We start from the raw sequence: 11,130 nt of genomic DNA, 5'->3' as shown, positions 1-11,130 counted from the left end.
ATATATTACATTACACAAAATAACAAATTAAGTTGGATTCATTTGCTGACAGCTTGGTCCCCCCCAGTTCAAAAATTCAAGCCATTTTCTCCCCTATAGGAGCAGAAACTCCTTAATCCTACCTAGTGTGTTTCCAAGAAGATCTAATACATCCAATTATTTTAATTTGTAATTGGTTTACAACAAGGGTAAGATAGCTAATGAAGGTCCCCCAAAACACTAAGTCAGTTGAATAATTTAGCTAATGCTGAGAGGCAATTCCATGGTGACTTGCTTCTACTTTCACAATTTATCATTAATTCACTATACTGATATACAAGACCAAGATATGTGAAATATCAATACAACCTCAATGCATACTGCATAGTCACATATCAACCAAATGTCCTCTTTTCATGAATCACTCATTCTGACTAACGAACTGGGTAAGGGTAGACAAGTGCTCAGCCAATGGCCAATGGCCAAGGTGGTGCCCATTTGCATGGTGCCAATTCCTGAAAGCCAATTGCTTTCAGGAATTTGGAACATTAGGGTCATTCACCTTATAATTTGTTTGACATTTGTGACCGTATAAAACAACCTGTCCAGCTTCACACACAACATCTCAGTCAGAGGGTCTTGTCAGACAGGAGGACTCAAGATGGGGAAGGTTTTCTATTTGTATGAGAACATCTCCAAGATCAGCCCCTTTGAGGGGCCACAGTACCATTTGGCACCGCCGTGGGTTTTCTATCTGCAAGCTGCCTTCATGGGCACCGTCTTCTTCGTTGGAACACCTATGAACTTTATTGTTCTACTGGTGACAGTTAAATACAAGAAACTGAGACAGCCTTTGAACTACATCCTGGTCAATATATCATTTGCAGGATTCTTGGCCTTGATATTTTCAGTGTTTCAAGTGTTCCTTGCCAGTTGCAGAGGATACTTTTTTATGGGCCACACGGCCTGTTCTATAGAAACATGGATGGGATCTGTAGCAGGTAAAAACAACAACAATGACAAAAGACTAACTTTTGTATCAAATGCACAAATCTCAGGATCATTAGATCTAAATGTATGTGAACATGTTGTTACTTTCTTTGATGTTCCTTCAATTCCTTTTCATCAGGATTGGTGACAGGATGGTCCCTGGCTGTCCTTGCCTTTGAGAGATATGTGGTCATCTGCAAACCCTTTGGCCAGTTCAAGTTTGGGAGCAGCCAGGCTGCGGCAGCACTGGCCTTCACCTGGGTCATGGGCATAGGTTGTTCCTCCCCACCATTTTTTGGCTGGAGCAGGTAACCAAGCTTGATTTGCCATCTAACTTGTACATTTCCATTTTCCATTTAGTCATTTAGCAGACGCTCTTATCAAGAGCGACTTACAGTAAGTACAGGGACATTGTGGGTGTGAATTGCGTTGCCCAAGGACACAACCTAATTTGCACGTCCGAGAATCGAACCGGCAACCTTCTGATTTGTAGCCTGATTCCCTAACCGCTCAGCCATCTTTGTAGACCCCCTTGTACCTATGTCAATGTGTCAATATAGGTACATTGTTGTTCTTTGGTTTTCCAGGTTCATTCCTGAGGGTCTGGGTTGCTCCTGTGGACCTGACTGGTACACTCATAATGAGGAGTTCCACTGCACAAGCTACACCTGGTTCCTGATGGTGACCTGCTTTGTCATGCCTATTGGCGTTATTATCTTGTCTTATAGCCAACTTCTGGGTGCACTGCGAGCTGTAAGTACAACGCTTTAAAACATCCATAAAAAACACTATTTAATATTATGACTTTATCGAACTGGTGTGATGAAATGACATAAAAAGGCTTGACTTTGAACTCAAATTTGTATGAAAATCTAAATGAAGGAACAGCAGTTGCAGAATAAGGATGAGGACAGTGACTCTGTGATTGTTGGTGTATAATCAAGCCGTAACGTTTGACAGAGACTGTGCTTTGTGTCACTTTGCAGGCTCTGAACTACCTATGTCTTAATGATGCACAGTGTTGGTTTTCTCATGTGTTTCTTTAGGTGGCAGCTCAGCAGGCTGAATCAGCCTCCACTCAGAAGGCTGAGAAGGAAGTCTCCAGGATGATCATTGTGATGGTGGGCTCCTATGTAGTGTGCTACGGCCCCTATGCCCTGGCAGCCCTGTACTTTGCATTCTCAACCAACGAGGACAAAGACTACCGCTTGGTCACCATCCCAGCATTCTTTACTAAGAGCTCCTGCGTGTACAATCCCTTCATATATGCTTTCATGAACAAACAGGTAGGAAGGACTGGCTTGCACACACACACACACCTGCACTCTTGTATGCATATGCAGGTGCGCACACTCAAACACACATACACACACACACACACATACGTGTTCTATAACAGTGCCTCCGTCCCTCCACTCCTCAGTTTAACGCTTGCATCATGGAGACAGTGTTTGGGAAGAAGATTGAGGATTCATCTGAGGTGTCCTCCAAGACTGAAACCTCCTCAGTCTCCACTGCATAAGGCCTGCGTGCTGAGTTACTGTGTACTCAGTCTGATCAGGCAGCAGACATGCTCATCACCATCATATATTTCTTCTACATACATTTTGTCCGATAGGTATGAAGAGTACTTCATGCATATCCTTCTAAATACCTCTATTTTACCAGAAATGCTATAATCAGGGGGATAATATTGCCCGGTTTTCTCAGTTACCTTTACAGCATTGTCTGTATTGCAAATGTGCAAAGTAAAAGAAAGAAGAAACCTAATAGAACAATTTAGTTTTTATAGCATTTTTACTAATAAGCAGTCCCAAAGAAAGACCAAAGAACAGTTATTTTATGTTTCTCAAAAGTTCAGCAGTGCTACAATTGACATTCTCTGCATGTAAATTAAATACTAATTTAAACCACCCTCCAGGACTTGAGAATGTTGTATAAACATCTTATTGGAAACAACTTATCTTCACCTTATGCAAAAACCTTGTGTTGGATATATCTTCAAAAATAAAACAGTATTTTTTTACAGGCTGAAAACCATATGATACCCAGCTTAAACCAGGTCAACATACCCAGTCCCAGTCCCATCTTGAAGTTATACAACTGCATGTGAGTCCCCTTACCCTGTGTCTGCTAGGCTTTAAACGCTTGATGGAAATGGCAGGTCATGTTTCTAAGGCAACTTTTCAAATGACGTAATGCATGACATGACTGATCATATCATCCAGTGTTCAAATTAAAAATGGATTTCAGTCAGCCGTATCATAGGTAACATTGTACCAAGACTGTTCCATGTAATGTATTGTATAATATTTAACCGGAATAAATAGCTTAATTGCACTTTCTCCATGTGTGGATTTTCCTTCTATATGGAATTGAATTGAAACACATTCCGAACTGATGATTGACAACATAAAAACAAGATTCAACCAGGCGTCCTGATATTTTGTTATAGATAATCTGCAACGAGGAATTGTAGAATCAGTCCAGGTCTGCATTTTGGTGGAACCATACCCAAGGAGACTGAAATCTGGAATTGCAGCCAAAGCACTTCTACAAAGTATTGGCAAAAATATCTTTATAATTCTATCATAATGAAGAGAGTTGATCAGTTTTTACTCTGGCCCCCCCTCATACTACATCAGTGGGTGCACCTTAAGACCCCTTGTTGTAATATTACAATGTCACCTTCAGCTCTTTAAAAGACCAAATGTATCCAATAGCATTGCAAGGCAAGACAATAGGACCCATTGGTTATGTAAATGTAGTCGTTCAAAAAACATCTTATTTGCAAATGTGTTTTTTGGAGAGCTAAAGGTGATGTTGACATTTTAAATCGGGTTTTACAGGGTTAATCTCAAGGTATATTTCAAACAAGATTTACTAATTATTTTAGTTTGTAATTGGTTCATGGGTAAGACAGTTACCTCTTAATGAAAAAAGCCAGAAGATTGCGTACACTGAGTCATTTACATAATTCCATGGAATGTGAACTCCCTTCTACATTTACAACTTAACTACTCGGTTTTCATCCATTCAGTACATGGATGTGTTTAAGAACAATATATGTGTAATAATATCAACAAACCTTATATACCTACCGCACAGGCTCAAATGAAAACATCCATAGGGTTGTAAATCACCAATTTACCCATTACAATTAATGAGATTAAACAGGCGGGGCAGGGGGAGAGTCCTTGCGTCATGGTGCTAAACTGACAGGTGCACCTTTATCCATTGTTTGTCAAGGTAATTGGGCACATTAATCTTGTTGGTCACCCTTTTATTTGTAATTGGTTTGTGACAGTATAAAAACATTGTCTCTAGATTTACAAACACACTGTCTTGTCAGAGGGTCTTGTCAGACAGGAGGATTCAAGATGGGGAAGCACTTCCACTTGTATGAGAACATCTCCAATATCAGCCCCTTTGAGGGGCCACAGCACCACTTGGCACCTCTGTGGGCTTTCTATTTGCAAGCTGCCTTCATGGGCACCGTCTTCTTTGTTGGAACACCTCTAAACTTCGTTGTTCTACTGGTGACAGTGAAATACAAGAAACTGAGACAGCCTTTGAACTACATCCTGGTCAATATATCATTTGCAGGATTCTTGGCCTTGATATTTTCAGTTTTTCAAGTGTTCATTGCCAGTTTAAGAGGATACTTTTTCCAGGGCTATTTTGCCTGTGCTATAGAATCATGGATTGGATCTGTAGCAGGTAAAACCAACAACAATGACAAAAACTCATTTTTTATTATTATTTACTGCTAAGATTAACTTCTAAGGACCATGAAATCAAAGTTCATGTGAACTTCTGTTATTTCTTTATTTTATGTTTTAAAACTGAATTTTCATCAGGATTGGTGACAGGATGGTCCCTGGCTGTCCTTGCCTTTGAGAGATATGTGGTCATCTGCAAACCCTTTGGCCAGTTCAAGTTTGGGAGCAGCCAGGCTGTGGCAGCAGTGTCCTTCACCTGGGTCATGGGTATAGGTTGTTCCTCCCCACCATTCTTTGGCTGGAGCAGGTAACCAAGCTTGATTTGCCATCTGACTTTGTACCTTAGTCTGGATACATTTAGGATGTAATTCAGTTGAACTGTGGTAGTGTAGCTGTACTCCAGGGTGTACTAAGAGCTATGATGATAGCCTTAAACCATACAACTGACTATCTTTATTATGATAACAATTATTTACACAAATACTTTTCAATAGCAAGTCCTGAACAATGTGCACATAGTGTGTGTCAATTTCTATAAGTTGTACCTTTTGGTTTTCCAGGTTCATTCCTGAGGGTCTGGGTTGCTCCTGTGGACCTGACTGGTACACTCATAATGAAGAGTACCACTGCACAAGCTACACCTACTTCCTGATTGTGACCTGCTTCATGATGCCCATGACCATCATTATCTTGTCTTATTCCCAACTTCTGGGTGCACTGCGAGCTGTAAGTACAATCACTATCAATGTATGATACTACCATTCTGGTGTGATGACATTAAATTGATTTAAATTAAATTACAATGTGATTCAACTATTTATTAATATTACTATGCATGCAACATGCTTATTATAGTACTTTGATAAAGTACTGTGGAGAAACTATTTTGGTATAATTTTATTTTTAAAGACATTACGTGTGAGGGTAGCTAAATCATTTGGTTTCCCTGTTGTGTATCCGATATCAAAAGATAAAAGTCTGAAATAAATGTTTAATCCCTTTAGCATTTTCCTTTATTTAACTTTTGTGCAAGTGGGGAATAGGGGTCGCTTGTCTAAATCTGATGATTGACTGTAATTTGCAGTCAAATGCAATCACTTTTTAGGTTCTGAACTACCTATGTCTTAATGATGCACAGTGTTGTTTTCGTCATGTGTTTCTTTAGGTGGCAGCTCAGCAGGCTGAATCAGCCTCCACTCAGAAGGCTGAGAAGGAAGTCTCCAGGATGGTCATTGTGATGGTGGGCTCCTTTTTAGTGTGCTACGCCCCCTATGCTATTACAGCAATGTGGTTTGGCATAGCGGATGATAAAAGCAAAGATTATCGCATGGTCACCATTCCAGCATTCTTTACAAAGAGCTCCTGTGTATATAATCCTCTAATCTATGCCTTCATGAACAAACAGGTATGTATAACTGTCACACACACACATTTGCAGTCATGATTGCATTTGCATGTGCATATATACATAGGCACTCATGCATATAACGCATGTATTTCTGCCCCCCTCAGTTCAATGCGTGCATCATGGAGACAGTATTTGGGAAGAAGATTGAGGATTCATCTGAGGTGTCCTCCAAGACTGAAACCTCCTCAGTCTCCACTGCATAAGGCCTGCGAACAATGGTGTATAAAGGCATTTGAAAACCATGCGACTGGGCTGTTTCCAGTATTGGCCATCAGTCTTAAGTTGTTTATGGCTCCCAAAACATGTAATTGTCCCAAAATATGTGATTTTGCTATCTTTCTGAATGTATATTTTCAATTATATTTTGATCAGATTGGGATCAATTAAAGAATCACTTAGATTATTTGTCAAGTGTGACTTGAGTGTGACAAATTGAATATATTTATTGACTGTACTTCTTTATGTATTTTGAGGAATGACTACATATCAAATTAAATAAAGGTGTATATATTGAAGCAGCAGGCACGTTGTGGTGGACATTCATGATTTGAACATTTAATGCACACGTTCACAAGGATGTATGCACAAGATGTACAGTACAATTGCAGCCACAAAGTAAATTTGCCAATTCAGATTTTTATTAAGAAACCGGCTGTGTACTCAGATAATACAGCATTTTGACCAAAACATAAACTATACATTCTGTGCATGGAAAAAATATGTGCTGTTTATGTGAAATAAACAGTTTAAATGACAGCGCAATAAACATAACATGTAGTGGCAGGGCATTGATAGATGAGAAATAATTTACTTGAGAAAACTGAATTATAACAGAACCAGTCTCATTAAGGTTTATGCTTAACTCGTGAAGTAATAGCCCATATATTATCAAAATTCTTATGTAGGACAAACATGTTTTGGTCTGAAAGGGGTGACACCATTTTAATTGTGAAAAGAACAGAGTAGTGGCTGTAAGGCGGTAGCACTCTTCATTCACCCTTGCTTAAGGCTCTCCTGGCTTGTGGTTTTGTGCATATTGTGGGTATAGGTTGGCATCGATCCGGTGGCCTCATGGAACTCATGGTTGTCTAAATGCTGGCTGTGTATGTAGTTTGACCTTTCCATATGGATGTTGCTAATCAGCTAGTAAAGGGAGAGATGGTCAAACTCATACTGTGCCGTGAACACAATATGTTTCACCATCCATTTATTTTAAACATTTTGCTAACAAGCCTAACTATTTATTTAAGGTAGCTATGGCACTATGATAGGAACTGAATATTAATGTGTATAAATAGGATTCACTTTTATTTTAGGGCAGCTTCTTTGTGCCGTTAGGTGTCGCCAGAGAGTCATGGAGAGAAATGTATTTCCATGGCTCTGAATATCACATACTAGCATGCGGTGGCCAACACACGACTCCCATTGACAACGTATGTGGATGTAATGTCACCAGACAAATTTTGCTTCTGAAAAGGGCTAGTGACCACCGCCCTTAAGGAATTCTGAGGTGATCTGTTGTTTCAGTCACATGTATATGTTGAAAGGCACACAATGGGTTGTTCTTTACTAAATAGGGGACAAATGTAAACCTGTAAAAACAACAAATGCTTTCCTCAAACGTATTAATAGTTTCAGGGGTAAAAAAGTTTAAGATACTTATAAAATGAATATTCAGTGCTTCTGAGTGTATCATGTCAAATCTCAAAGTCAACAGTAAAGAACATCAAGACTTTTACCAATATGTACTATCATAAAACTAGAAAATGTAACACATTCCCAATTAGAAAAGGCATAAATGGAAGCCATACAATGTAAACACACCAGAGTACTGTATCAAATGCCATCGTGGACAGATTAACTATAGAAATTGTAGTGTTAAGATAGTTTTCATACAAAATAAATTATATTACTTATCAAATTAAGTTTAAAATTGGTTTGTCTAACTACACAAAATGATCTAAAACTCATCATGCCGTACTAGCGCCTCTCCAAAGTCAGTTGCTTGACTCCCAACGAACAGGTCATACTTGTTCAGGATTTCCTCCTTCGTTAGCTTTCCATCCTAAAGAATGAAGGAAGTCAGACGACTCTGATTACACTGTTAACAGAGACGCATGCAACACATACTGTAATCGGTGAGAGAGCAAACTCACCTTGTCGGAGTCTGACTCGTAAACTAGGTGTTTGGCCTCGGCTTCTGCGTGGTCGTAGTCTGATGGTAGGATCCAGTCCATGGTCTCCTCCCTATCCATCTTTCCATCTTTGTTCTTGTCCCGGAACTCTGAGAACTGCTCGCGCTCAGTTGCCACCCACTCCGGCTCCTCCATCTCATCCTCATGGTTGTACATGTCACCTAGGAGACGAGGAGGATGGAAAATGGACATGGAAACGTGTTGTATGTGCCAGACATGAATAATGTGTGTTGACAGGCTGTATGCTCGTTTTTCAATGTTGTGTATGGCTTTTTCACAGTGCTACAGTTGTAAATTCAACTGTTCTGGTCTTACCAATGTACTCATCCAGGTCAATAAAGCCATCACCATTCTTATCAATATCCTCCATGGTTTCCTTTCATTGAAGCAGGAAGGAGAGAAATTATTTAGAACAAGGTGGTCTAGTTTTACTACCTTTTTTAAACTTTTCAGCAGGTAGGATGTTCAAACTTACCAACACCACAATATCTTTCATATGGTCATAGTCCTCAGGGTGAAGGAAAGCTGTAAACTCCTCTTTGTCAGCTATCTGGTCTTCATTTTTGTCTGCCATTTTGAACCGCCTTTCATCTCTAGCCATCATCCTCTGATAGTCGTAGCTATCGTCTGGCTCTGGGTCATCTGGGTGACAGGAAGTTGTCTTGTTTATGTCAAGTCAGTCAATCATTGGAAGAAATACATGGCCTTTCATAATGCCCCAAGGAGTTCATCTACTGGACCAGTATTTGTGTAGTGGCTCTGCTTACCCAGATAGGTGCCATAAGTGACATTCCTGTACTCCTCCCATGAGATCATCCCATCGTTGTCCATGTCAAAGTCCTTCCACTGACGGTCCACATTGTCATAGATATACTTCTTTTGAGCTTTCTTGATCCAAGCTTTCAACTCAGCCTCAGTCACAAAACCATCCCCATCACCATCAATCTTACCCACAATTATCCTGGAGGAAGTGATAATGTCAATATCATTAATGTACAAAATGCACAGCGCTGGTACAATCCCTGGTACCTGGCAGAACGATGCCTGAGGATGGGGGAGTTAATTACCTCCCATGCAATTCCATGTACAGTACTTCCTCAATACATGGTTCCCATTAGTTTAAACAGAATTGTGCATTTTAACTGAGTGCATTTTCTTTCCTCACCCCAATCTGCGTTTGCTCTCCTCCGGAGTGAGGTCATCAAAGGTCTTGGCCTGCTCCTTGCCAAGGAAAGCTTCATGGTCGTACTCGAAGCCTTCAGCGTCGACATGCTCCCGGCTGCTCAGCGGAGCCTCATGGTGAGTGCGCTCCTTCTTCTCTGTGGGCTTGCTGGTGGCGTAGACCACACAGAGGGCAAAGCACATCAGCAGTGGCCTGATCATTCTCTTAACAAGAGAGAGGAGAAGATTGTTAAGAGAGACAAAAAACCTACAACAGTACTGTTCACCATACAACACTGTTTGAGGGTCTAACAGGATGTAAACAGAAGCTTCACATCTAAATGAGGACCCAAAGTGCATGCTAAGAAGGTCGTTTTGGAGACTGACATTGCTGAAATGTTATCCACACATACTTGGGACTGGGAATTTGAAATATGCATGATGAAAAATGAATCAACATGAGTTGTTCATTTGAATTTCCTCAATGTTACAAGCATTTAACTTCCCACAAGAACAGTAGCCGAACATAGAAAGAAATGCCAAAGGCCAAACCCCTATGAATTTGAATATAGCTCAACTATTGCGTTTACTGCATTTTGCATTATCCCATAAAAGAAAATTCAACGTTTTAGGTTCGGTAAAAAAAAACAAATTGTATTCACATTTAAAACTATATGTTTAAGTGGCTATCCTTGACACCAATGTCTGCCCGCAAGCTCACAGATCAGCTGGTGTCAAGGAATGCGACAAGTAGCTCACCAAGGGAAAAATAGCCTAGCTCAATAAAACACAGGCTGTCAAAGTGCTGTTAATACATCACTATAACAGATCGTGGACCTACCTTGCTGATTATTCCACAATAACCATAAGACCACTTTTTAAGCCTTTATACGTCTGATGTCCACTGACTCCAGAACTAAGCATCAATCCCTTTCCTACAGTTTCCAGATATAAACCAATGAGGTTGCTCATTCAGACCACCTCGAACATGTATTGGTCCACTTCAGCAGGAAGACATTTTTGCAGATGACTTTATGGTACATAGTTCATCGCACTCGCAAGTGGTTGGCTAACAACAATAAACAGTAGTATTTGCCCCAATCTAAAATTTGAAACAGAATGTGTGGTGAAAACGGTACAGCTCATCATGGTTATCCGATTGGCTGCTACTTGCCACGTAGACAGCTGATAGTTTAAGCCATTTTAGCTTGATAGACACGAGTGCGTTTGTTTATTAGGCTATAGAACTAAATTGAACAAATACATTATAAAAATCCTTCAATTTAACATTAAATATTCTTAACAAACTGTGTGTAGACTTCCATTAGAACTTAGAATTATTTACAAAGCGAGCATTATAGCAAGCTAAAATAGCTTCACATTTAATGAAACAGCAAAACACAAGCGTTCCTGCATATGGTGCAGGAACGCTTGAAAAAGTATGATTATAGATATTTTTTGACAAAGATTAACTATTAATTATGCAATCATCTTATCTCATCCATATAAAACACATTTTACTGTGTTTCCTTAAGATTTAGCGATTTTTTATACCAATCTTTCATTCTCAAAGTCAATACGTTTAGTCTATAAAAATAACAAATAAACTAACCCTATAATCCTATTCATAGGCGATTTTACCGCGGGTGCAGGGTGCCTTTGCAATTTTTTTGTA

General features: G+C 39.7%; 3 protein-coding genes across 3 annotated transcripts; 2 read left to right on the top strand and 1 right to left on the bottom strand.

Moving 5' to 3' along the window:
• The first annotated feature begins 640 nt into the window (after window positions 1-640).
• On the top strand, window positions 641-2,491 carry LOC136960390 (ultraviolet-sensitive opsin-like). The gene is made up of 5 exons (XM_067254875.1): window positions 641-980; window positions 1,109-1,277; window positions 1,557-1,722; window positions 2,016-2,255; window positions 2,393-2,491. The coding sequence occupies exons 1-5, from the start codon at window positions 641-643 to the stop codon at window positions 2,489-2,491; spliced, it is 1,014 nt and encodes a 337-aa protein (XP_067110976.1).
• A 1,858-nt stretch (window positions 2,492-4,349) lies between these two features.
• Window positions 4,350-6,302, top strand: LOC136960457 (ultraviolet-sensitive opsin-like). The gene is made up of 5 exons (XM_067254960.1): window positions 4,350-4,689; window positions 4,830-4,998; window positions 5,252-5,417; window positions 5,857-6,096; window positions 6,204-6,302. The coding sequence occupies exons 1-5, from the start codon at window positions 4,350-4,352 to the stop codon at window positions 6,300-6,302; spliced, it is 1,014 nt and encodes a 337-aa protein (XP_067111061.1).
• Window positions 6,303-6,715: 413 nt separating this feature from the next.
• On the bottom strand, window positions 6,716-10,455 carry calua (calumenin a). Its single transcript, XM_067254837.1, has 7 exons — window positions 10,297-10,455; window positions 9,460-9,680; window positions 9,062-9,255; window positions 8,770-8,936; window positions 8,610-8,670; window positions 8,256-8,455; window positions 6,716-8,164 (listed from the first exon to the last, which is right to left on the bottom strand). The coding sequence occupies exons 2-7, from the start codon at window positions 9,675-9,677 to the stop codon at window positions 8,060-8,062; spliced, it is 945 nt and encodes a 314-aa protein (XP_067110938.1). The 5' UTR covers window positions 9,678-9,680; window positions 10,297-10,455; the 3' UTR covers window positions 6,716-8,059.
• Window positions 10,456-11,130: the final 675 nt, after the last annotated feature.

This window comes from Osmerus mordax, chromosome 17 (genome assembly GCF_038355195.1).
Source record: "Osmerus mordax isolate fOsmMor3 chromosome 17, fOsmMor3.pri, whole genome shotgun sequence".
Taxonomy (NCBI): Eukaryota; Metazoa; Chordata; class Actinopteri; order Osmeriformes; family Osmeridae; genus Osmerus; species Osmerus mordax.
Note: the sequence above shows the minus strand (reverse complement) of the source record. Positions and strands in the feature narration are given on the sequence as shown.